At 46.2% G+C, this 25049-nt stretch overlaps 1 protein-coding gene across 4 annotated transcripts; it reads left to right on the top strand.

The window, feature by feature from the left end:
* Positions 1-1579: 1579 nt before the first annotated feature.
* RIT1 (Ras like without CAAX 1) lies at positions 1580-23444 on the top strand. Of its 4 annotated transcripts, none has more exons than XR_012577337.1 (6): positions 1580-1780; positions 2978-3034; positions 5943-6016; positions 9268-9459; positions 20237-20713; positions 23191-23444. XR_012577337.1 is itself a non-coding variant. In XM_074529321.1 (5 exons), exons 1-5 carry the CDS (start codon positions 1684-1686, stop codon positions 20465-20467), a joined length of 651 nt encoding a protein of 216 aa, XP_074385422.1. In that variant the 5' UTR covers positions 1580-1683; the 3' UTR covers positions 20468-23444. The 4 variants fall into 4 exon arrangements, 1 of the variants encoding a protein (XP_074385422.1); XR_012577336.1 differs by having other exon boundaries at positions 22487-23444; XR_012577335.1 differs by having other exon boundaries at positions 20237-21073; positions 22487-23444.
* The last annotated feature ends 1605 nt before the right edge of the window (positions 23445-25049 follow it).

Genomic DNA, 25049 nt, shown 5'->3' with positions numbered 1-25049 from the left:
GATTGGGGGGTCCCTGAGATTTGGAGCCTGTGATAAGGGTAGGGGGGATGCGGGGCTGGGGGAACCCTCAGGGCTGGGAGGGGGTTCGGGGTCCCCAAGGATCAGGGGATCACCAGAGGTGGAGGGGCTGGGGGGGAACTGAGGGGACCTGGGGCTGGAGAGGGGGTCCAGGGTTGGGGGTCCCCAAGGATCAGAGGATCCCTGAGATTTGCAGCCTGTGATAAGGGTAGGGGGGATGTGTGGCTGGGGGAACCCTCAGGGCTGGGAGAAGGTTCGGGGTCCCCAAGGATCAGGGGATCACCAGAGGTGGAGGGGCTGAGGGGGAACTGAGAGGCTGAGGGGATCTGGGGCTGGAGGGAGGGTCTAGGATTGGGGGTCCCCAAGGATCAGGGGGTCCCCTGAGATTTGGAGCCTGTGATAAGGGTAGGGGGGATGCGGGGCTGGGGGAGCCCTTGGGCACGGGAGAGGGTTCGGGGTCCCCAAGGATTGGGGGATCCCTGAGATTTGGGGCCTGTGATAAGGGTAGGGGGGGGTGTGGCTGGGGGAGCCCTCAGGGCTGGGAGAAGGTTCGGGGTCCCCAAGGATCGGGGGTCCCCGGATGTGGAGGGGCTGGGGGGATCTGGGGCTGGAGAGGGGGTCCAGGGTTGGGGGTCCCCAAGGATCGGGGGATCCCTGAGATTTGGGGCCTGTGATAAGGGTAGGGGGAATGCGGGGCTGGGGGAGCCCTCAAGGCTGAGAGGGGGTTTAGGGTCCCCAAGGATCGGGGGGTCCCTGAGATTTGGGGCCTGTGATAAGGGTAGGGGGAATGCGGGGCTGGGGGAGCCCTTGGGCACGGGAGAGGGTTCGGGGGGGATCACCAGAGGTGGAGGGGCTGAGGGGGAACTGAGAGGCTGAGGGGACCTGGGGCTGGAGAGAGGGTCTAGGATTGGGGGTCCCCAAGGATCGGGGGGTCCCTGAGGGTTGGAGCCTGTGATAAGGGTAGGGGGGATGTGTCCCTGGGGGAGCCCTCAGGGCTGGGAGGGGGTTCAGGGTTAGGGGTCGCCAAGGAGCGGGGGATCACCACAGGTGGAGGGGCTGGGGGGGAACTGAGGGGACCTGGGGCTGGAGAGGGGGTCCCCAAGGATCGGGGGATCCCCAAGATTTGGAGCCTGTGATAAGGGTAGGGGGGGGTGTGGCTGGGGGAGCCCTCAGGGCTGGGAGGGGGTTCGGGGTCCACAAGGATCAGGGGATCGCCGGAGGTGGAGGGGGGGTTCGGGCTGAGGGGGAACCGAGGGGCTGAGGGGACCTGGGGCTTGAGAGGGGGTTCGGGGCTGGGGGGAGTCCCTGGGTGCTGGGGATGGGGGAGGAAGTGCAGGGTGGGAGGCGACCCCGGAGCTGACAGAGACCCCGAGATCGGGGAGGGGAGTCCCGGGCCTGCGGGTCCCGAGGGCAGTGCCATGTCCCGTTGTGTCCTCGCCGAGTCCCCGCCGTGTCCCGTTGCGTACCCGCTTTGTCCCATCCTGTCCCTTTGTATCCCCGTTGTGTTCCCCGTTCTGTTCCCGTCCTGTCCCCGCCGAGCCGCCGTCGGGCCCCGCCCGCTGCGCTCCCCGGCCGGGGCGGGCCCGGGCGGGCGCTGAGGCGGAGGAGCCGCCGCCATTTCGGTGTCGCTGCGAGCGGGGCCGGGGCAGCGCTCAGGGAGCGGCGATGGATCCCGCAGCCCGCCCGGGCGGCGGCGGCGCCCCGGGGCAGTCCCGCGAGTACAAACTGGTCATGCTGGGCGCGGGAGGCGTCGGCAAGAGCGGTGAGTGCGGGGCTGCGGCCGCCGCCGGCCCCGGAACCCGGCGGGGCCGGGAGGAGCCGCGTTCGCTGACCGGAGCCCCGTTCTGGGCGCGGTGCCGCCGCTCCCGAGGTGTCCCGGCCCATCGCGGGGTGTCCCTATCGGGCTGTCCCGGCCCCTCCTGAGGTGTCCCGGCCCATTCTCGACCCTCCCGGGCTGTCCCCGCTGTGGTGTCCCGACCCCTCCCGAGGGTCCCGGCCCCTCTTGGAACATCACGGCTTCTCCATCCCGAGGTGTCCCGGCCCATCCCGACCCTCCCGGGCTGTTCCAGCTGGGGTGTCCCGACCCTTCCCGAGGTGTCCCGGCCCATCCCGGGATATCCCCTCCTGGTTGTCCCGACCCCTCCCGGGCTGTCCCGGCCCCTCTTGGAACATCACGGCTTCTCCATCCCGAGATGTCCCGGCCCATCCCGGGATGTCCCTCTCCAGGCTGTCCCGACCCCTCCTGAGGTGTCCCGGTCCATCCCGACCCTCCCGGGCTGTTCCAGCTGGGCTGTCCCGGCTCCTCCCGAGGTGTCCCGGCCCATCCCGGGGTGTCCCGATCCCTCCCCGACGCTCCCAGTGTGTCCCGGCCCTTCTTGGAACATCACGGCTCCTCCATCCCGAGATGTCCCGACCTCTCCCGAGGTCGCCCTGCCCATCCCGGGCTGTCCCTGCCAGGCTGTCCCGGTCCCTCCCGAGGTGTCCCGGCCCCTCCCGAGGTGTCCCGGCCCCTCCCGAGGTGTCCCGGCCCATCCCGAGGTGTCCGAGCCCTTCCCGAGGTGTCCGAGCCCCTCCCGAGGTGTCCCGGCCCCTCCCGAGGTGTCCGAGCCCCTCCCGAGGTGTCCCGGCCCCTCCCGAGGTGTCCGAGCCCCTCCCGAGGTGTCCCGGCCCTTCCCGAGGTGTCCCGGCCCCTCCCGAGGTGTCCGAGCCCATCCCGAGGTGTCCCGGCCCCTCCCGAGGTGTCCCGGCCCCTCCCGAGGTGTCCCGCTCATCGCCTTCCGCCTCCGGCCGCGTCCCGGAGCCGGTCCCGCCTTTGGCCACGGGCGGAGCATCCCCGGGCCGAGGGCAGCGCCGCGCTCGGTGTGGGCCGTGCTCGGTTTGGGTGTGTGCGATAACGATGTGGTGATCTGGGGAGTTGGGGGGCCGAGCTGCTCAGTTGTTCCCTGGTTTCTGCTTCCAGCCATGACCATGCAGTTCATCAGTCACCGCTTCCCAGAGGATCACGATCCCACCATCGGTGAGGAAAATCTCTTTTCTCTTCATTCATTCCCTTGGCAGGTCAAGCTGTAACAGGCCATTGCTTTAAAGCATTCAATTCAAAGATATTTTTAAATCTGCCTGTGGATTGATCTTGGATCATTCATCAACAGGAGCATTCCCAGCAGGTCAGGGAGGGCTGCAGGCAGTGCTGACCCTCTGCAGGGCAGTGCCCAGCCCTGGCACCCTCAGCACAGCAGGGACAGGGAGCTCCTGCAGGGTGACAGAGGTGCTGAAGGGCCTGGAGGGTCCCTGCCCAGGAGAGGCTGAGGGAGCTGGGGCTGCTCAGCCTGGAGAGGAGCCCCGGGGAGAGGGAGCTCAGCCCTGGGGGTGCCTGGGTGTCCCTGGGTGTCCCTGGGGGTCCCAGTCTGTCCCTGGGTGTCCCTGGGTGTTCCTATCTGTTCCTGGGTGTTCCCAGGTGTCCCTCAGTGTCCCCAGGTGTCCCTGTGTCAGTCCCTGGCTGTCTCTGAGTGTCCCTAGGTGTCCCTGTCTGTCCCTGGGTGTCCATGGTTGTCCCTGGGGGTCCCTGGGTGTCCCTGTCTGTCCGTGAATGTCCCTGAATATCTCTGAGTGTTCCTGGCTGTCCCCAGGTGTCCTGTGTGTGTCCCTGGGTGTCTCTGAATGTACCTGAGTTTCCCTATCTGTCCCAGTCTGTCCCTGTGTCTGTCCCAGTGTCTGTCCCAGTCTGTCCCTGTGTCTGTCCCAGTGTCTGTCCCAGTCAGTCCCTGTGTCTGTCCCTGTGTCTGTCCCTGTCTGTCCCAGTGTCTGTCCCAGTCTATCCCAGTCTGTCCCTGTGTCTGTCCCAGTGTCTGTCCCAGTGTCTGTCCCTGTGTCTGTCCCAGTGTCTGTCCCAGTCTGTCCCAGTCTGTCCCACTGTCCCAGTCTGTCCCTGTGTCTGTCCCAATGTCTGTCCCAGTCTGTCCCAGTGTCTGTCCCAGTCTGTCCCTGTGTCTGTCCCTGTGTCTGTCCCTGTGTCTGTCCCAGTCTATCCCAGTCTGTCCCAGTCCATCCCAGTGAGCAGAGGTCAGGGCAGCCCCAGGCTCTGCTCCAGGCCCAGCAATGGCCCCAGAGCCACGGGCAGGGCCTGAGCCCAGGAGCTGCCCCTGCCCAGGAGGCAGAACTGCTGCCCTGGGCAGTGCCAGCCCTGAGCAGAGCCCAGAGAGGCTGTGGGGGCTCCGTGCCTGGGGATCCCAGACCCACCTGGAGCAGCCCTGAGCCCTGGGGTGTCCCTGTTTGGGGACCCCAGACCCACCTGGAGCAGCCCTGAGCCCTGGGGTGTCCCTGTTTGGGGACCCCAGACCCACCTGGAGCAGCCCTGAGCCCTGGGGTGTCCCTGTTTGGGGACCCCAGACCCACCTGGCCCCATCCTGTGCCCTGGGGTGTCCCTGCCTGGGCTCTGCCGTGGCCCCTTCCCACCTGAGCCCTCTCTGTGTTTCTGTGATTTGAGAGTTCTGAGAGTGGGGTGTAAATCCTGAGTTTCAGCCTTTAATATTTTCCATCCATCCATCCAGGGCATGCCCTGTGTGTGTTGGCAGGCAGGCTCTGCAAGTGCTGCTCAGCCATTTTGGGTTCTCTGTTCACAAAATCCAAACTTTGTGCTGTGATCAGCTCTTTGCTGTTCACTTGTCAGGACAAATTGTTCTCTGTGTTTGAGAAATTGGGAGGGTTGGAACAGCTCTGGTGCTGTCGAACCTCAGCAGCATCTCCAGGAGAAGAGAGAAATATTTAAATTTATCTGGTATTCCAACCTGAACCAAGCCAGTGGAGGGAAAAGTGGAGGGAAAAAAGCCAAATTCTTGCTGAGAATGGGTTCTTAAAGTGTGGCAGTGCTGACTGAGAGGGACAGAATATTTGTGTATTTATATATTTATAGACAGATCATTTTTATATGGTGTTAATAATAAGTAATATTTGCATGTATAATATAAATAATTTACATATATAATATATATACAACTATATATTATATTGTATATATGTAAATTTGTATATGTATAATATTATATTATATATATGTACATTATATATATAATGTAATATAATATATACATATATAATAAAAATATATAAAATAAAAATATATAATGTATATTATAAAATCTATATTATATAATTATATAATTTTTATATTGATATATATGAAATAATATAAATAATAATATGATAATATAAAATAATATATACATATTATATATACATACATATATATGTATGTACATATGTAAACACATATATACATATATACATATTATATATATACATATATATAATATGTATATTATATTATATATATTTAAATATATATTTACCTGTATAATATATATGTAATATTAGCATATACAATATATAATACAGTATTTATATATATAATATATATCATATATTACGTATAAATATTTATAATATTATTTATAACATTATTTTATAGCTATATTAATATATAAATATATATTATATTTATATATAATATATAAAATATTTATATGTTATATAATATATTTATCTAAAATATAAATACATTACATATGTAATGTTGCATATATTTTGCTGATATATATTATAATTCTAAGAAATCAGCACTTGGTGATCAGTTCTTCCCTTGAATCCCAGATATTTTCTGGCTTTGAGGAAAACAAAGTGTTCATCCTCTGTGTTTTCCACCGAGGTGACCAAAATGAATTTCTGGGCTGTGTGCACACGATTTTTGCACATGAAATATTAAACCACACCAGAAAAAAATTGAAATTTCACTTGATTTAATGGAAACAAACTGAGGCTGAGGCAGTGCAGTGCTCCTGGCATGCTGGAAGGTTCTGGGCCAGCATTTCCTTTGGGAGCTGATGAATTTTGTGCTTTTATCCCAATTTTTTGGTGTCCTGGGGATGCAGAGGACGCCTATAAAATCCGGATCCGCATCGACGACGAGCCTGCCAACCTGGACATTCTGGACACAGCAGGGCAGGTACGTGAGCACCCAAAGATCAACAAAATCATAAAAAACGTGAAACATCCATGACCTAAACTTCCTTCTCTTTTGTTAATTCCAAGAAAATAACCTCTTGTTATCATCAACTTCAAAAAGCGTTTTTTCAACATTAAAAAATACTCCTCAATTTACCTGTTCACTCCCAACCATCAATAAAAGAAAACCAATTTTTACAACGATAAAAATAACAAATTATGATTACAACCAGAATGAGCTTGCTAACTATAACAAACCAAAACTTTGCAATGAGCTATTTACCTTTAAAAAAAGATTACCTTAATTAAGCTCTACAAAATTCAAAATATTTATAGAATACATTATTAAATTATTGATGTGTTTATTCATTATCGAAGTCACAAATTGTTACAAACAAAATTTCACACCTGGAACAGCCCAGCTACCCTGAATGACATAAAATCAGCAGGATGGCTTCTGAGGGAGTGTTGGAAACAGAAAAAGTTGAATAAAAAGCAAAATAACAAAGCTCTTGCAGAGAAAAACCAAGCCAGGGGAAAGAGGTTCTTGCTCCTGCAAAAACAGCCCACAAAAGGGATTATTTGCTTTTTTCTCTTGTTTTTTTAGTGAATTATGTAGGTGGCAGCCCCAGGTCTGAGGTGAAGTCCCAAAGGTTCTATGAGGTGTCTTTGTAAGCAGACAAATAATAATTGAAGTAATTCCAAAGGTCCTAAGAGGTGTCTTTGTACCAAATTGAGGAGAGAAAGCTCTGGGCTTTTTGCTCAGAAGTCATTGCATCACATCCCTACAATCCCATTTCTAATTGAAAATTCGAAAACACCAACTCAAATACCACAGGAGCTGCATGGAAATAAAATACCCCTGGATCTGTATGGACCTAAAATGCCATTTTTTATTTGCAGGCAGAGTTCACCCCACAAAAGGGATTATTTCCTTTTTTATCTTCTTTTTCTAGTGAATTACCTGGGTGGGACCTCTTGGCTTCTGTCCAATCAGGCAGCCCCAGGTCTGAGGTGAAGTCCCAAAGGTTCTATGAGGTGTCTTTGTGAGCAGACAAATAATAATTGAAGTAATTCCAAAGATCCTAAGAGGTGTCTTTGTACCAAATTGAGGAGAGAAACTTCTGGGCTTTTTTCCTTTTTAAGCAAAGAATAATTGAAGAAATCATTCTATCAACAGGGAGCACATCCCTACAATCCCATTTCTAATTGAAAATTCGAAAACATGAACTCAAATACCACAGGAGCTGCATGGACCCAAAATACCACAGGATCTGTATGGAGCTAAAATGCCATTTTTTAGTTGCAGGCAGAGTTCACCTCACAAAAGGGATTATTTCCTTAGTGTTTTTCTTTTTTTAGTGAATTATCTCGGTGGGACCTCCAGTCAGGCAGCTCCAGGTCTGAGGTGAAGTCCCAAAGGTTCTATGAGGTGTCTTTGTAAGCAGACAAATAATAATTGAAGTAATTCCAAAGGTCCTAAGAGGTGTCTTTGTACCAAATTGGGAGAGAAACTTCTGGGCTTTTTGCTCAGAAGTCATTCCATCACATCCCTACAATCCCATTTCTAATTGAAAATTTGCAAACACCAACTCAAATACCACAGGAGCTGTATGGACCCAAAATACCCCTGGATCTGTATGGAGCTAAAATGCCATTTTGTGTTTGCAGGCAGAGTTCACCCCACAAAAGCGATTATTTCCTTAGTGTTCTTCTTTCTTTAGTGAATTATCTAGGTGGGACCTCCAATGAGGCAGCCCCATGTCTGAGGTGAAGTCCCAAAGGTTCTAAGAGGTGTCTTTGTACCAAATTGAGGAGAGAAAGCTCTGGGCTTTTTGCTATTTAAACAAATAATAATGGACATCACTCCAAAGGTCCTTTGTACCAAATTGGGAGAGAAACTTCTGGGCTTTTTGCCTTTTTAAGCAAAGAATAATTGAAGTTACTCCAAAGGTCCTATGGTGTGTCTTTCTATCAAAGAGGGAGAGAAACTTCTTTTTCCTTTTTAATCAGACAAAAAATTATTGAAGATGTCACTCCAAAGGTCCTAAGAGGTGTCTTTGTACCAAATTGAGGAGAGAAATTTCTGTGTTTTTTCTTTTTTAAGCAATGAGTAATGGACATCACTCCAAAGGTTCTATGAGGTGTCTTTGTACCAAATTGAGGAGAGAAAGCTCTGGGCTTTTTGCTCAGAAATCGTTACATCACATCCCTACAATCCCATTTCTAATTGAAAATTTGCAAACACCAACTCAAATACCACAGGAGCTGCATGGACCCAAAATACCCCTGGATCTGTATAGACCTAAAATGCCATTTTGTGTTTGCAGGCAGAGTTCACCTCACAAAAGGGATTATTTCCTTAGTGTTTTTCTTTTTTTAGTGAATTATCTAGGTAGGACCTCTAATCAGGCAGCCCCAGATCTGAGGTGAAGTCCCAAAGGTTCTGTGAGGTGTCTTTGTACCAAATAGAGAGAGAAACTTCTGTGTTTTTTCTTTTTTAAGCAATGAGTAATGGACATTGCTCCAAAGGTTCTAAGAGGTGTCTTTGTACCAAATTGGGAGAGAAACTTCTGGGCTTTTTTCCTTTTTAAGCAAAGAATAATTGAAGTTACTCCAAAGGTCCTATGGTGTGTCTTTCTATCAAAGAGGGAGAGAAACTTCTTTTTCCTTTTTAAGCAGACAAAAAATTATTGAAGATGTCACTCCAAACATTCTATGAGGTGTCTTTGTACCAAATTGAGGAGAGAAAGCTCTGGGCTTTTTGCTCAGAAGTCATTCCATCAACATCCCTACAATCCCATTTCTAATTGAAAATTCGAAAACACGAACTCAAATACCACAGGAGCTGTATGGAAATAAAATACCCCTGGATGTGTATGGACCTAAAATGCCATTTTGTGTTTGTAGGCAGAGTTTACCCCACAAAACACCCCAGAAATGGGATTATTTCCTTTTTTATCTTCTTTTTCTAGTGAATTATGTAGGTGGGACCTCCAATGGGGCAGCTCCAGATCTGAGGTGAAGTCCCAAAGGTTCTGTGTGGTGTCTTTGTACCAAATTGAGGAGAGAAAGCTCTGGGATTTTTGCCTTTTTAAGCAAAGAATAATTGAAGAAGTCATTCCATCACATCCCTACAATCCCATTTCTAATTGAAAATTCGAAAACACCAACTCAAATACCACAGGAGCTGCATGGACCCAAAATACCCCTGGATCTGTATGGAGCTAAAATGCCATTTTTTCCTTACAGGCCGAGTTCACAGCCATGAGGGACCAGTACATGAGGGCAGGGGAAGGTTTCATCATCTGCTACTCCATCACAGACCGGCGCAGCTTCCACGAGGTGCGCGAGTTCAAGCAGCTCATCTACCGCGTGCGCCGCACCGACGACACGCCCGTGGTGCTGGTGGGCAACAAGTCCGACCTGAGCCAGCTGCGCCAGGTGAGGGGCCCCCCCGAGGGGCTGCTGATCTTGGGGAATGTGGGGGACAAGGGGGGTTTGGCCTCTCCTGGGTGTTGGGTCGGTGTTTGTCTCCGTGGTGGGAGCGGTGCTGGATTCGTGTAAAGTGTGGGGGGAAATAGCAGTCCCAGAAACAAAGGCTGTTGGAACCCTGGTTACTGAGAATTTTGGACTTTCTGTACTCATAGAACAATAAACATTGCATTTGACCTGAAGACTTACAAAATTAAATGATAAAACTGAGATTAGGAGTGTATAGTTTGAATTGAAGTGTATAATGTTATATGGTAAAGAACTCAGAGTTTAAGAGAGACAAAGTCTGTTGGAACCCTGCTTACTGAGAATTTTGGACTTTCTGTGCATTTGACCTGAAGCCTTCCAAAATTAAATGATAAATTTGAATTAGGAGTGTGTAGTTTGAATAGAAGTGTGTAATGTCATATGGTGGAAAACTTAGGGTTTAAGTTTTAGAGAAACAAAGTCTGTCCCTTGTGGGAACCCTGGTTACTGAGAATTTTGGACTGTTCTCATAGAACAAGGAACATTGCATTTGACCTGAAGCCTTTCAAAATTAAATGATAAAACTGAGATTAGGAGTGTATAGTTTGAATAGAAGTGTGTAATACCACATGGTAAAAAATTTAGGGTTTAAGTTTAAGAGAGACAAAGTCTGTTGGAACCCTGCTTACTGAGAATTTTGGACTTTCTATGCATTTGACCTGAAGCCTTCCAAAATTAAATGATAAAACTGAATTAGGAGTGTATAGTTTGAATAGAAGTGTGTAATATCATATGGTGGAAAACTTAGAGTTTATGAGAGAAAAGTCTGTTGGAACCCTGGTTACTGAGAATTTTAGACTTTTTGTGCTGACAACAAGAGAATACTGCATTTGACCTGAAGACTTCCAAAATTAAATTATAAAACTGAATTTGGAGTGTGTAGTTTAAACAGAAGTGTATAATATCATATGGTGAAGAACTCAGAGTTTTAGAGAAACAAAGTGTGTCCCTTGTTGGGAGCCTGATTACTGAGAATTTTAGAGTTTTTGTCTAGAGAACAAGAGAACACTGCATTTAACCTGAGGACTTCCAAAATTAAATGATAAAATTGAATTAGGAGTGTGTAGTTTGAATAAAAGTGTGTAATATCATATGGTGAAGAACTCAGAGTTTAAGAGAAACAAAGTCTGTTGGAACCCTGGTTACTGAGAATTTTGGACTTTCTATGCTAACAGAACAAGGAACATTGCATTTGACCTGAAGCCTTCCAAAATTAAATGATAAAACTGAATTAGGAGTGTATAGTTTGAATAGAAGTGTGTAATATCACATGGTAAAAAATTTAGGGTTTAAGTTTTAGAGAAACAAAGTGTGTTCCTTGTTGTAACCCTGGTTACTGAGAATTTTGGACTTTCTATGCTGACAGAACAAGGAACATTGCATTTGACCTAAAGACTTCCAAAATTAAATTATAAAGCTGAATTAGGAGTGTGTAGTTTGAATAGAAGTGTGTAATATCATATGGTAAAGAACTCAGAGTTTAAGAGAAACAAAGTCTGTTCCTTGTTGGGAGCCTGGTTACTGAGAATTTTGGACTGTTCTCATAGAACAAGGAACACTGCATTTAACCTGAAGACTTCCAAAATTAAATGATAAAACTGAATTAGGAGTGTGTAGTTTGAATAGAAGTGTGTAATATCATATGGTGGAAAACTTAAGAGTTTAAGAGAAACAAAGTCTGTTGGAACCCTGGTTACTGAGAATTTTGGACTTTCTGTGCATTTGACTTGAAGCCTTCCAAAATTAAATAATTGAACTGAATTAGGAGTGTATAGTTTGAATAGAAGTGTGTAATATCACATGGTAAAAAATTTAGGGTTTAAGTTTTAGAGAAACAAAGTCTGTTGGAACCCTGGTTACTGAGAATTTTGGACTTTCTGTACTCATAGAACAATAAACATTGCATTTGACCTGAAGACTTCCAAAATTAAGTGATAAAACTGAGATTAGGAGTGTATAGTTTGAATAGAAATATGTAAAACAAAGTCTGTTCCTTGTTGGAAACCTGGTTACTGAGAATTTTGGACTTTCTGTACTCACAGAACAAGGAACATTGCATTTGACCTGAAGACTTCCAAAATTAAATGATAAAACTGAATTAGGAGTGTATAGTTTGAATAGAAGTGTATAATATCACATGGTAAAGAACTCAGACTTTAAGGGAAACAAAGTCTGTTGGAACCCTGGTTACTGAGAATTTTGGACTTCCTGTGCATTTGACCTGAAGCCTTCCAAAATTGATTGCTGGAACTGGGATTATGAGTATGGAGTTGGTTAGAAGTGTGTAGCATCACATGGTGGAAAATTTAAGTTTGGGATTTTAGAATATAGAAATAAATATGAAGCAAGATGGAAGTTTTAGAGCAGAGACAGATTGTTCTTCTTTATCTTCTTCCTCCTTCATGGGTTTGGGTGATGGTTTGTAATTGGACAGAAATTCTGCATTGCTGGCTTGGAGGGATCAGTGATTGGGTTAAAAGGAAATAATCCAGGTGTCATTTCTTAATTGGCACAGACCCACAAGAGAACACTGCATTTGACCCAAGGCTGTGAAGAAAGCTTCAAAAATTAATTAATAATACTAAAATTAGAGGTGTGCAGTTGGTTAGAAGTGTGTAACATCACTAAGTACAAAACTAAAGTTTGGGGTTTTAGAATAGAGAAAGAAATATGAATCAAGATTGAAGTTTTAGAGCAGAATTGTTCTTCTTTACCTTCTTCTTCATGTGTTTGGGTGATGTTTTGTAATTGGACAGAAATTCTGCATTGCAGGCTTGGAGGGATCAGTGATTTGGGTTAAAAGGAAATAATCTAAGTGTCAGTTCTTAATTGGATAGTTTGGTCTTAAAAGACCTTGCAACAAGAGCTATTGAACCATTTTGTGCCTGGTTAATGAAAAGCTGCAGAACTCACGGCTGTGAGGCCGTAACACAGATAAGAAATAATAATAAAACACCTGAGTGACCATGAACAACCATCTCAGGTGCCTTCAGTGCCCACCTGGAGAAACCAACAGGGGGCCCCCCTGAGGGGCTGCTGATCTTGGGGAATGTGGGGGAACCAGAGGGGTTTGGCCTCTCCTGGGGGTTGGGTCGGGGTTTGTCCCCGTGGTGGGAGCGGTGCTGGATTCGTGTAAAGTGTGGGGGGAAATAGCAATCCCAGAAACAGAGTGTGTTGGAACCCTGGTTACTGAGAATTTTGGACTTTCTGTACTCACAGAACAAGGAACATTGCATTTGACCTGAAGACTTCCAAAATTAAATGATAAAACTGAGATTAGGAGTGTATAGTTTAAATAGAAGTGTGTAAAACAAAGTCTGTTCCTTGTTGGGAGCCTGGTTACTGAGAATTTTGGACTTTCTGTGCATTTGACCTGAAGCCTTCCAAAATTAAATTATAAAATTTAGTTAGGAGTGTATACTTTGAATAGAAGTGTGTAATATCGCATGGCAAAAAATTTAGGGTTTAAGTTTTAGAGAAACAAAGTGTGTTCCTTGTTGGGAGCCTGGTTAGTGAGAATTTTGGACTTTCTGTACTCACAGAACAAGGAACATTGCATTTGACCTGAAGCCTTCCAAAATTAAATGATAAAACTGAATTAGGAGTGTATAGTTTGAATAGAAGTGTGTAATACCACATGGTGGAAAACTTAGAGTTTATGAGAGAAAAGTCTGTCCCTTATTGGGAGCCTGGTTAGTGAGAATTTTGGACTTTCTATGCTGACAGAACAAGAGAACACTGCATTTGACCTGAAGCCTTCCAAAATTAAATAATTGAACTGAATTAGGAGTGTATAGTTTGAATAGAAGTGTATAATATCACATGGTAAAAAATTTAGGGTTTAAGTTTTAGAGAAACAAAGTCTGTTCCTTGTTGGGACCCTGGTTAGTGAGAATTTTAGACTTTTTGTCTAGAGAACAAGGAACATTGCATTTGACCTGAAGACTTCCAAAATTAAATGATAAAACTGAATTAGGAGTGTGTAGTTTAAATAGAAGTGTGTAATATCACATGGTGGAAAGCTTAGAGTTTAAGAGAAACAAAGTCTGTTGGAACCCTGGTTACTGAGAATTTTGGACTTTCTGTACTCACAGAACAAGGAACATTGCATTTGACCTGAAGCCTTCCAAAATTAAATTATAAAACTGAATTTGGAGTGTATAGTTTAAATAGGAGTGTGTAATATCACATGGTGGAAAACTTAAGAATTTAAGAGAAACAAAGTCTGTTGGAACCCTGGTTAGTGAGGATTTTGGACTTTCTGTGCTGACAGAACAAGAGAACACTGCATTTGACCTGAAGACCTCCAAAATTAAATGATAAAATTGAATTAGGAGTGTATAGTTTGAATAGAAGTGTGTAATATCATATGGTAAAGAACTCAGAGTTTAAGAGAAACAAAGTCTGTCCCTTGTTGGGAGCCTGGTTACTGAGAATTTTGGACTTTCTGTACTCATAGAACAAGGAACATTGCATTTAACCTGAGGACTTCCAAAATTAAATGATAAAATTGAATTAGGAGTGTGTAGTTTGAATAGAAGTGTGTAATATCATATGGTAAAAAATTTAGGGTTTAAGTTTTAGAGAAACAAAGTGTGTTCCTTGTTGGGAGCCTGGTTAGTGAGGATTTTAGACTTTCTGTTCTCACAGAACAAGGAACATTGCATTTGACCTGAAGCCTTCCAAAATTAAATGATAAAACTGAGATTAGGAGTGTATAGTTTGAATAGAAGTGTGTAATACCACATGGTGGAAAACGTAGAGTTTATGAGAGAAAAGTCTGTTGGAACCCTGTTTAGTGAGAATTTTAGACTTTTTGTGCTGACAACAAGAGAATACTGCATTTGACCTGAAGACCTCCAAAATTAAATGATAAAACTGAATTAGGAGTGTGTAGTTTGAATACAAGTGTGTAATATGACATGGTAAAAAATTTAGGGTTTAGGTTTTAGAGAAACAAAGTGTGTTGGAACCCTGTTTACTGAGAATTTTAGACTTTCTGTGCTCATAGAACAAGGAACATTGCATTTGACCTGAAGACTTCCAAAATTAAATGATAAAACTGAATTAAGAGTGTATAGTTTGAATAGAAGTGTGTAATACCACATGGTGGAAAACGTAGAGTTTATGAGAGAAAAGTCTGTTGGAACCCTGTTTAGTGAGAATTTTAGACTTTTTGTGCTGACAACAAGAGAATACTGCATTTGACCTGAAGCCTTCCAAAATTTAAATGATAAAACTGAGATTAGGAGTGTGTAGTTTAAATAGAAGTGTGTAATATCATATGGTGGAAAACTTAAGAGTTTAAGAGAAACAAAGTCTGTTGGAACCCTGGTTACTGAGAATTTTGGACTTTCTGTGCATTTTACCTGAAGCCTTCCAAAATTGATTGCTAGAACTGGGATTATGGGTATGGAGTTGGTTAGAAGTGTGTAACATCACTAAGTACAAAACTGAAGTTTGGGGGTTTAGAATATGGAAATAAAGATGAAGCAAGATGGAAGTTTTAGAGCAGAGACAGGTTGTTCTTTCTTCTTCTTCATGGGTTTGGGTGATGGTTTGTAATTGGACAGAAAAGTCCACATTGTGATATTGGAGGGATCAGTGATTGGGTTAAAAGGAAATAATCCAGGTGTCATTTCTTAATTGGATAGTTTGGTCTTAAAAGACCTTGCAACAAGAGCTATTGAACCATTTTGTGCCTGGTTAATGAAAAGCTGCAGAACTCACGGCTGTGAGGCCGTAACACAGATAAGAAATAATAATAAAACACCAGAGTGACCATGAACAACCATCTCAGGTGCCTTCAGTGCCCACCTGGAGAAACCAACAGGGAGCCCCCCTGAGGGGCTGCTGCTCTGGGGAATGTGGGGAAACCAGAGGGGTTTGGCCTCTCCTGGGTGTTGGGTCGGGGTTTGTCTCCGTGGTGGGAGCGGCGCTGGATTCGTGTGAAATGAGATGGGAAATAGCAATCCCAGAAACAGAGTGTATTCCTTGTTGGAACCCTGGTTACTGAGAATTTTGGACTTTCTGTACTCACAGAACAAGGAACATTGCATTTGACCTGAAGACTTCCAAAATTAAATTATAAAACTGAGTTAGGAGTGTGTAGTTTAAATAGAAGTGTGTAATATCATATGGTGGAAAGCTTAGAGTTTAAGAGGAACAAAGTCTGTTCCTTGTTGGGAGCCTGGTTAGTGAGGATTTTGGACCTTTTGTGCTGGCAGAACAAGAGAACATTGCATTTGACCTGAAGCCTTCCAAAATTAAATGATAAAACTGAGATTAGGAGTGTATAGTTTGAATAGAAGTGTGTAATATCACATGGTAATGAACTCAGAGTTTAAGAGAAGCAAAGTCTGTTCCTTGTTGGGAGCCTGGTTAGTGAGAATTTTAGACTTTTTGTCTAGAGAACAAGAGAACACTGCATTTAACCTGAGGACTTCCAAAATTAAATGATAAAACTGAATTAGGAGTGTATAGTTTGAATAGAAGTGTGTAATATCACATGGTGGAAAACTTAGAGTTTAAGAGAAAAAAACTTCAAAAGTTTTTCTTTTAAACTTGGAGATTAAAAGGGAAAAAAGAGAACACTGCATTTGACCTGAGGCCATGGAGAAGGCTTCCAGAATTGAATGATAGAACTTGCATGAGTGTGCAGTTTGAATAGAAGGCTGTAATACCACATGGTAAAGAACTCAGTTTAAGTTTAAGAAAAACAAAATCTGTTGGAACCCTGACCAGGATGTGAACTCATTTCCAGGTGTGCACTCATTTTCAGGTGTCCAAGAAGAAAGGCTCTGCCTTGGCACAGGAAACCTTTGGATCTGGGTGGAAATGTTCTGTGTTAGGGCTTGGAGTGTCCACACAGAGGGACAGAGAGCAAACAGGGAAAGGAGAAGAAATAAATGGCTGGGGTTTGGCTTCCCTGACCAGGGTGTGCACTCATTTTCAGGTGTGCACTCATTTCCAGGTGTGCACTCATTTCCAGGTGTGCACTCATTTTCCAGGTGTCAAAGGAGGGAGGCTCTGCCTTTGCACAGGAAACCTTTGGAGCTGAGGGGAAATGTTCTGTATTAGGGCTTGGAGTGTCCATACACAGGGACAGAGAGGAAACAGGGAAAGGAAAAGAAATAAATGGCTGGGGTTTGGCTTCCCTGACCAGGGTGTGCACTCATTTCCAGGTGTCCAAAGAAGAAGGCTCTGCCTTAACAAGGGAAACCTTTGGGTCTGGGTGGAATCAATCTGTGCCTGGAGCACAAAACAGGGAAAGGACAAGGAATAAACTCCTGGGGTTTGGCTTTCCTTGACCAGGGTGTGCTGTTGCTTTCCAGTGTCTGAGGAGGAAGGCTCTGCCTGGGGTGGAATCAATCCTTTGGAACTGAGTGGGATCAATCTGTGCTGGGGCTTGGAGTGTCCATACACAGGGACAGAGAGCAAACAGGGAAAGGAAAAGGAATAAATGGCTGGGGTTTGGCTTCCCTGACCAGGGTGTGCACTCATTTCCAGGTGTGCACTCATTTTCCAGGTGTGCACTCATTTTCCAGGTGTCCAAAGGAGGAAGGTTCTGCCTTTGGGTCTGGGTGGAATCGATCTGTGCTTGGAGCAAAGATCAGGGAACAAACCAGCAAAAAGCAAAGGAGTAAATCCTGGTTTTGGCTCGCTGAGCAGGTTGTGCTGCTGTTTTGCAGGTGTCCAAGGAGGGAGGCTCTGCCTTAGCATGGGTGGAATCAATCCTCTGGAAATCTTTGGGTCTGGGTGGAATCAATCTGTGCTTGGAGCACAAACCAGGGAAAAGCAAAGGAATAAATCCTGGTTTTGGCTCCCTGATCAGGTTGTGCACTCATTTTCCTGGATGTGCACTCATTTCCAGGATGTGCACTCATTTCCAGGTGTGCACTCATTTTCCAGGTGTCAAAGGAGGAAAATTCTGCCTTTGGGTCTGGGTGGAATCGATCTGTGCTTGGAGCACAAACCAGGGAAAGGGAAAGGAATAAATTCCTGGAGTTTGGCTTCCCTGACCAGGGTGTGCACTCATTTCCAGGTGTGCACTCATTTCCAGGTGTCCAAGGAAGAAGGCTCTGCCTTAACAAGGGAAACCTTTGGATTTTGGGGGAATCAATCTGTGCTTGGAGCACAAACCAGGGAAAAGCAAAGAAATAAATTCCTGGGGTTTGGCTTCCCTGATCAGGATGTGCACTCATTTCCAGGTGTGCACTCATTTCCAGGTGTGCACTCATTTTCCAGGTGTCCAAAGGAGCAAGGTTCTGCCTTTGGATTTGGGAGGAATCGATCTGTGCTTGGAGCACAAACCAGGGAAAAGCAAAAGAATAAATTGCTGGGGTTTGGCTTCCCTGACCAGGATGTGCACTCATTTCCAGGTGTCCAAAGGAGGGAGGTTCTGCCTTTGGGTCTGGGTGGAATCGATCTGTGCCTGGAGCAAAGATCAGGGAACAAACCAGCGAAAAGCAAAGGAATAAACTCTGGTTTTGGCTCGCTGAGCAGGCAGTGCTGCTGTTTTGCAGGTGTCCAAGGAGGGAGGCTCTGCCTTAGCATGGGTGGAATCAATCCTCTGGAAATCTTTGGATCTGGGTGGAAAAGTTCTGTGTTAGGGCTTGGAGTGTCCACACACAGGGACAGAGAGCAAACAGGGAAAGGAAAAGAAATAAATTGTTGGGGTTTGGCTTCCCTGACCAGGATGTGCACTCATTTCCAGGTGTGCACTCATTTTCCAGGTGTGCACTCATTTTCCAGGTGTCCAAAGAAGAAGGCTCTGCCTTAACAAGGGAAACCTTTGGATTTGGGGGGAATCAATCTGTGCCTGGAGCACAAAACAGGGAAAGGACAAGGAATAAATTGCTGGGGTTTGGCTTCCCTGATCAGGATGTGCACTCATTTTCCAGGTGTGCACTCATTTCCAGGTGTGCACTCATTTCCAGGTGTGCACTCATTTCCAGGTGTGCACTCATTTCCAGGTGTGCACTCATTTCCAGGTGTGCACTCATTTTCCAGGTGTGCACTCATTTCCAGGTGTGCACTCATTTTCCAGGTGTCCAAAGGAGGAAGGTTCTGCCTTTGGGTCTGGGTGGAATCAATCTGTGCCTGGAGCAAAGATCAGGGAACAAACCAGGGAAAAGCAAAGGAATAAATCCTGGTTTTGGCTCCCTGAGCAGGCTGTGCTGCTGTTTTGCAGGTGTCCAGGGAGGAGGGCTCTGCCTTAGCATGGGTGGAATCAATGCTCTGGAAATCTTTGGAGCTGGGTGGAAATGTTCTGTGTTAGGGCTTGGAGTGTCCACACAGAGGGACAGAGAGCAAACAGGGGAAGGAAAAGGAATAAATTGCTGAGGTTTGACTGCCTGACCAGGGTGTGCACACTCATTTTCCAGGTGTCAAAGGAGGAAAATTCTGCCTTTGGATCTGGGTGGAATTGATCTGTGCCTGGAGCACAAAACAGGGAAAGGAGAAGAAATAAATGGCTGGGGTTTGGCTTCCCTGACCAAGGTGTGCACTCATTTCCAGGTGTGCACTCATTTCCAGGTGTGCACTCATTTCCAGTTCTCCAAAGGAGGGAGGTTCTGCCTATCTGTGCTTGGAGCACAAACCAAGGAAAAGCAAAGGAGTAAATCCTGGTTTTGGCTCCCTGATCAGGTTGTGCACTCATTTCCAGGTGTGCACTCATTTTCAGGTGTCCAAAGGAGGAAGGTTCTGCCTTTGGGTCTGGGTGGAATCGATCTGTGCTTGGAGCAAAGATCAGGGAACAAACCAGCAAAAAGCAAAGGAGTAAATGCTGGTTTTGGCTCCCTGAGCAGGCAGTGGTGCTGTTTTGCAGGTGTCCAAGGAGGGAGGCTCTGCCTTAGCATGGGTGGAATCAATCCTCTGGAAACCTTTGGATCTGGGTGGAAATGTTCTGTGTTAGGGCTTGGAGTGTCCACACAGAGGGACAGAGAGCAAACAGGGAAAGGCAAAGGCATGAGGGCTTTGGCTTCCCTGATCAAGTTGTCCACTCATTTTCCAGGTGTGCACTCATTTTCCAGGTGTGCACTCATTTTCCAGGTGTGCACTCATTTTCCAGGTGTCCAAAGGAACAAAGTTCTGCCTTTGGGTCTGGGTGGAATCAATCTCTGCTTGGAGCACAAACCAGGGAAAAGCAAAGGAATAAATCCTGGTTTTGGCTCCCTGAGCAGGCAGTGGTGCTGTTTTGCAGGTGTCCAAGGAGGGAGGCTCTGCCTTTGGATCTGGGTGGAATCAATCCTCTGGAAATCTTTGGATCTTGGTGGAAATGTTCTGTGTTAGGGCTTGGAGTGTCCACACAGAGGGACAGAGAGCAAACAGGGAAAGGAGAAGAAATAAATGGCTGGAATTTGACTGCCTGACCAGGGTGTGCACTCATTTTCCAGGTGTCAAAGGAGGAAAATTCTGCCTTTGGATCTGGGTGGAATCGATCTGTGCTTGGAGCACAAAGCAGGGAAAAGCAAAGGAATAAATTGCTGGAGTTTGGCTTCCCTGACCAGGATGTGCACTCATTTTCCAGGTGTGCACTCATTTTCCAGGTGTGCACTCATTTCCAGGTGTCCAAAGGAGGGAGGCTCTGGCTTTGGGTCTGGGTGGAATCGATCTGTGCCTGGAGCCCAAACCAGGGAAAAGCAAAGGAATAAATTGCTGGGATTTTGGCTCCCTGAGCTGTGCTGCTGTTTTGCAGGTGTCCAAGGAGGAGGGCTCTGCCCTGGCCAGGGAGTTCAGCTGCCCCTTCTTCGAGACGTCGGCCGCCTTCCGCTACTACATCGACGACGTGTTCCACGCGCTGGTGCGCGAGATCCGCCGCAAGGACCGGGAGGCCGCCGCCGCCATGGAGAGGAAATCCAGGCCCAAGAGCAGTGTCTGGAAAAGGCTCAAGTCCCCCTTCAGGAGGAAGAAGGATTCGGTCACTTGAGCAGTGAGTTCCTCTGCAGAGCAGGACAGAAGCTGTGACCTTTTGCAGCCACGGGAGCTCGGTGACACCGCTGAGGGGACGTGGGACACCTGAGGGGTTGTGAGGGAGGGAACGCCCGCCCTGCCCGTTGGGTTTGTTTAGAACCATTCCTGCCTTGATCCTGGGTGTTAAACTTCTCACCCAGCACCAGTTGTGCTTTGTTTGTTGTCATTTTATTTCACTGCACCCACCAGGTCACCAAAGGCCGTGGGTTGGTGGCCCTGCCCTTTGGATTGTGCTTGGTCACAGCAGAGGAGCTGAACTGTGCAAAACATTCCCAGAGTTGGACGCAGCCTGTCTGAATCTGGGGTTTTTCCTGGTGGAAAAAAGGATTTTGCTGCTCCCCACAGTGTGAGGGGCTGAGCAAAGTGTTGTGGCCTTGGAGGCCACCGAATTCCTTTTGGGACAGAAATATTTCTTTCCAGCAAAATGGACGTGGAATCTTTCTGTGCAACTTCACCCCAGTGATCAGTGCTGTGGGTGGGAATTCAACAAACCAGAATAATCCCAGAATCGTTTCATCTGGAAAGGTCCCTGTCAGCACAGCCAGGCCCTCAGACAGCCCAGGTGGGTTGGTGGCCCTGCCCTTTGGTTTGTGCTTGGTCACAGCAGAGGAGCTGAGCTGAAACATGGCTGGGGTTGGATCCAGCCTGGCTGAATCTGGGGTTTTCCTGGTGGAAAAGAGGATTTTGCTGCTCCCTGCAATGACAGCCCACAGTGTGAGAGGCTGAGCAAAGGGTTGTGGCTTTGGAGGCCACCAAATTCCTTTTGGGACAGATTTCTTTCCAGCAGAATGGACGTGGAATCCTTGTGTGATCAGTGCTGCAGGTGGGAATTCAACAAACCAGAATAATCCCAGAATCGTTTCATCTGGAAAGGTCCCTGTCAGCACATCCAGGCCCTCAGACACCCCAGGTGGGTTGGTGGCCCTGCACTTTGGTTTGTGCTTGGTCACAGCAGAGGAGCTGAGCTGAAACATTGCTGGAGTTGGACCCAGCCTCACTGAATCTGGGTTTTTCCTGGTGGAAAAAAGGATTTTGCTGCTCCCCACAATGATAGCCCACAGTGTGAGGGGCTGAGCAAAGTGTCATGGCCTTGGAGGTCACCAGATTTCTTTTGGGACAGATTTCTTTCCAGCAAAATGGAATCCTTGTGTGCAACTTCACCCCAGTGATCAGTGCTGCAGGTGGGATGTCACAAACCAGAATAATCCCAGAATTGTTTCAGCTGGAAAGGTCTCTGGGATCAATGAGCCAGCACCATTTGGTCACCACATCCAGTCCCTCAGACACCCCAGGTGGGTTGGTGGCCCTGCACTTTGGTTTTCCTTGGTCACAGCAGAGGAGCTGAACTGAAACATTGCTGGAGTTGGACCCAGCCTGGCTGAATCTGGGGTTTTTCCTGGTGGAAAAAAGGATTTGGCTGCTCCCCACAATGTGAGAGGCTGAGCAGTGTCGTGGCCTTAGAGGCCACTGAATTTCTTTTGGGACAGATTTCTTTCCAGCAAAATGGAATCTCTGTGTGCAACTTCACCCCAGTGATCAGTGCTGTGGGTGGGAATTCAACAAACCAGGATAATCCCAGAATGGTTTCATCTGGAAAGGTTCCTGTCACCACATCCAGGCCCTCAGACAGCCCAGGTGGGTTGGTGGCTCTGCCCTTTGGTTTGTGCTTGGTCACAGCAGAGGAGCTGAACTGAAACATTGCTGGAATTGGACCCAGCCTGGCTGAATCTGGGGTTTTCCTGGTGGAAAAAAGGATTTTGCTGCTCCCTGCAATGACAGCCCACAGTGTGAGAGGCTGAGCAGTGTCGTGGCCTTGGAGGTCACCAAGTTCCTTTTGGGACAGATTTCTTTCCAGCAAAATGGAATCTTTGTGTGATCAGTGCTGCAGGTGGGATGTCACAAACCAGAATAATCCCAGAATCGTTTCAGATGGAAAGGTCCCTGTCATCACAGCCAGGCCCTCAGACAGCTCCAGGTGGGTTGGTGGCCCTGCCCTTTGGTTTGTGCTTGGTCACAGCAGAGGAGCAGAACTGTGCAAAAATTCCAGCCTGGCTGAATCTGGGGGCTTTTCCTGGTGGAAAAGAGGATTTTGCTGCTCCCTGCAATGACAGCCCACAGTGTGAGAGGCTGAGCAAAGGGTTGTGGCCTTGGAGGTCACTGAATTTCTTTTGGGACAGATTTCTTTCCAGCAAAATGGACGTGGAATCCTTGTGTGATCAGTGCTGCAGGTGGGATGTCACAAACCAGAATAATCCCAGAATCATTCCAGCTGGAAAGGTCCCTGGCACCACATCCAGGCCCTCAGACAGCTCCAGGTGGGTTGGTGGCCCTGCCCTTTGGTTTGTCCTTGGTCACAGCAGAGGAGCTGAGCTGTGCAAAACATGGCTGGAATTGGATCCATCCTCGCTGAATCTGGGTTTTTCCTGGTGGAAAAGAGGATTTTGCTGCTCCCCACAGTGTGAGGGGCTGAGCAAAGTGTTGTGGCTTTGGAGGCCACCGAATTCCTTTTGGGACAGATTTCTTTCCAGGCAAATGGACGTGGAATCTTTGTGTGATCAGTGCTGTGGGTGGGAATTCAGCAAACCAGAATAATCCCAGAATTGTTTCATCTGGAAAGATCCCTGGGATCAGTGAGCCAGCACCACCCTGGCACCACATCCAGGCCCTCAAACAGCCCAGGTGGGTTGGTGGCCCTGCAGTTTGGTTTGTGCTTGGTCACAGCAGAGGAGCTGAACTGTGCAAAACATGGCTGGGGTTGGATCCATCCTCGCTGAATCTGGGTTTTTCCTGGTGGAAAAGAGGATTTTGCTGCTCCCCACAGTGTGAGGGGCTGAGCAGTGTCATGGCCTTGGAGGTCACCGGATTTTTTGTGCCCTCATGGGACAGATTTCTTTCCAGCAGAATGGACGTGGAATCTTTGTGTGATCAGTGCTGTAGGTAGATGTAAACAAACCAGAATAATCCCAGAATCATTCCAGCTGGAAAGATCCCTGGGATCAGTGAGCCAGCACCATTTGGTCACCACAGCCGGGCCCTCAGACAGCCCAGGGACAGCGATGGCCGGGCAGGGGCCGGACCCTGGGAAGCTCAGCAAGAGGGGCTGATGCTCTGGAGATTGGTTTTAATGCTCTAAAGATGGATTGGATAATCTAAAGATTGATTTTAATGCTCTAAAGAATGATTTTGATGTTCTAAAGATGGATTTGATGCTCTCATAAAGAAGGAATTTGGTGCTCTTAAGAAGAATTTTGCTGATCTTAAGAAGGATTTGGTGCTCTAAAGAAAGATTTGATAATCTAAAGATGGATTTTGATTCTCTAAAGTTTGATTTTGATGCTCTAAAGAAGCATTTTGATGCTCTAAAGATTGACTTTGATGCTCATAAAGAAGGAATTTGATGCTCTTAAGAATCATTTTGATGCTCTGAAGGATGATTTTGATGTTCTAAAGCGGGATTTTGGTGCCCTAAAGATGGATTTGATGCTCTAAAGAAGGATTTTATGTTCTAAAGAATCATTTTGATGCTCTAAAGATTGACTTTGATGCTCATAAAGAAGGATTTTGCTGATCTTAAGAAGGATTTGATGCTCTAAAGAAGGATTTGATAATCTAAAGATGGATTTTGATTCTCTAAAGAACGATTTTGATGCTCTAAAGAAGGATTTTGCTGATCTTAAGAAGGATTTTGATGCTCTAAAGTTTGATTTTGATGCTCTAAAGATGGATTTTGATGCTCTCATAAAGAAGGAATTTAATGCTCTTAAGAATAATTTTGCTGATCTTAAGAAGGATTTGGTGCTCTAAAGAAAGATTTTGATGCTCTTAAGAATCATTTTGATGCTCTAAAGATTGATTTTGATGCTCATAAATAAGGATTTTGCTGATCTTAAGAAGGATTTTGATGCTCTACAGAAGCATTTTGATGCTCTAAAGAAGGATTTTATGTTCTAAAGTTTGATTTTGATGCTCTAAAGATTGATTTTGATGCTCTCATAAAGAAGGAATTTGATGCTCTAAAGAAGGATTTTGCTGATCTTAAAAAGGATTTGATGCTCTTAAGAATCATTTTGATGCTCTACAAGATTGATTTTGATGCTCTAAAGAAGGAATTTGACGTTCTAAAGAAGAATTTTGATGCTCTAAAATTTGATTTTGATGCTCCAAAGAAGAATTTTGATTCTCTACAGAAGGATTTGATGTTCTAAAGAAAGATTTTGACACTCTAAAGATGGATTTTGGTGCTGTAAAGGAAGATTTGATGCTCTAAAGAATGATTTTATGTTCTAAAGATTGATTTTGATGCTCTAAAAAAGGAATTTGATGCTCCAAAATTTGATTTTCAGGGTGTCAGAATCTCCACCCTGCCCTGGTTCTGGTGGATTTTTCATCAATTTTGGGAGCAGATTCTGGGCCCTCATTTGGATTTTGCTGTTTAATAATCAAAATTAACACTGGGTCACTCAGATGGGGATAAACGAAATTTCTGTGAGGAAAACTCCGAGAAAAACTCCGGAAAATTCCCTGGAATCCTTCATTGG

Source organism: Zonotrichia albicollis, chromosome 30 (assembly GCF_047830755.1).
Source record: "Zonotrichia albicollis isolate bZonAlb1 chromosome 30, bZonAlb1.hap1, whole genome shotgun sequence".
Classification (NCBI taxonomy): domain Eukaryota; kingdom Metazoa; phylum Chordata; class Aves; order Passeriformes; family Passerellidae; genus Zonotrichia; species Zonotrichia albicollis.
Note: the sequence above shows the minus strand (reverse complement) of the source record. Positions and strands in the feature narration are given on the sequence as shown.

Coding starts and splice junctions, on each gene's coding strand:
- RIT1 (XM_074529321.1), top strand. CDS start 1,684: ATGGATCCCGCAGCCCGCCCGGGCGGCGGCGGCGCCCCGGGGCAGTCC. Junction 1,781..2,977: donor GGGAGGCGTCGGCAAGAGCG/GTGAGTGCGGGG, acceptor TTCTGCTTCCAG/CCATGACCATGCAGTTCATC. Junction 9,460..20,236: donor ACCTGAGCCAGCTGCGCCAG/GTGAGGGGCCCC, acceptor GCTGTTTTGCAG/GTGTCCAAGGAGGAGGGCTC.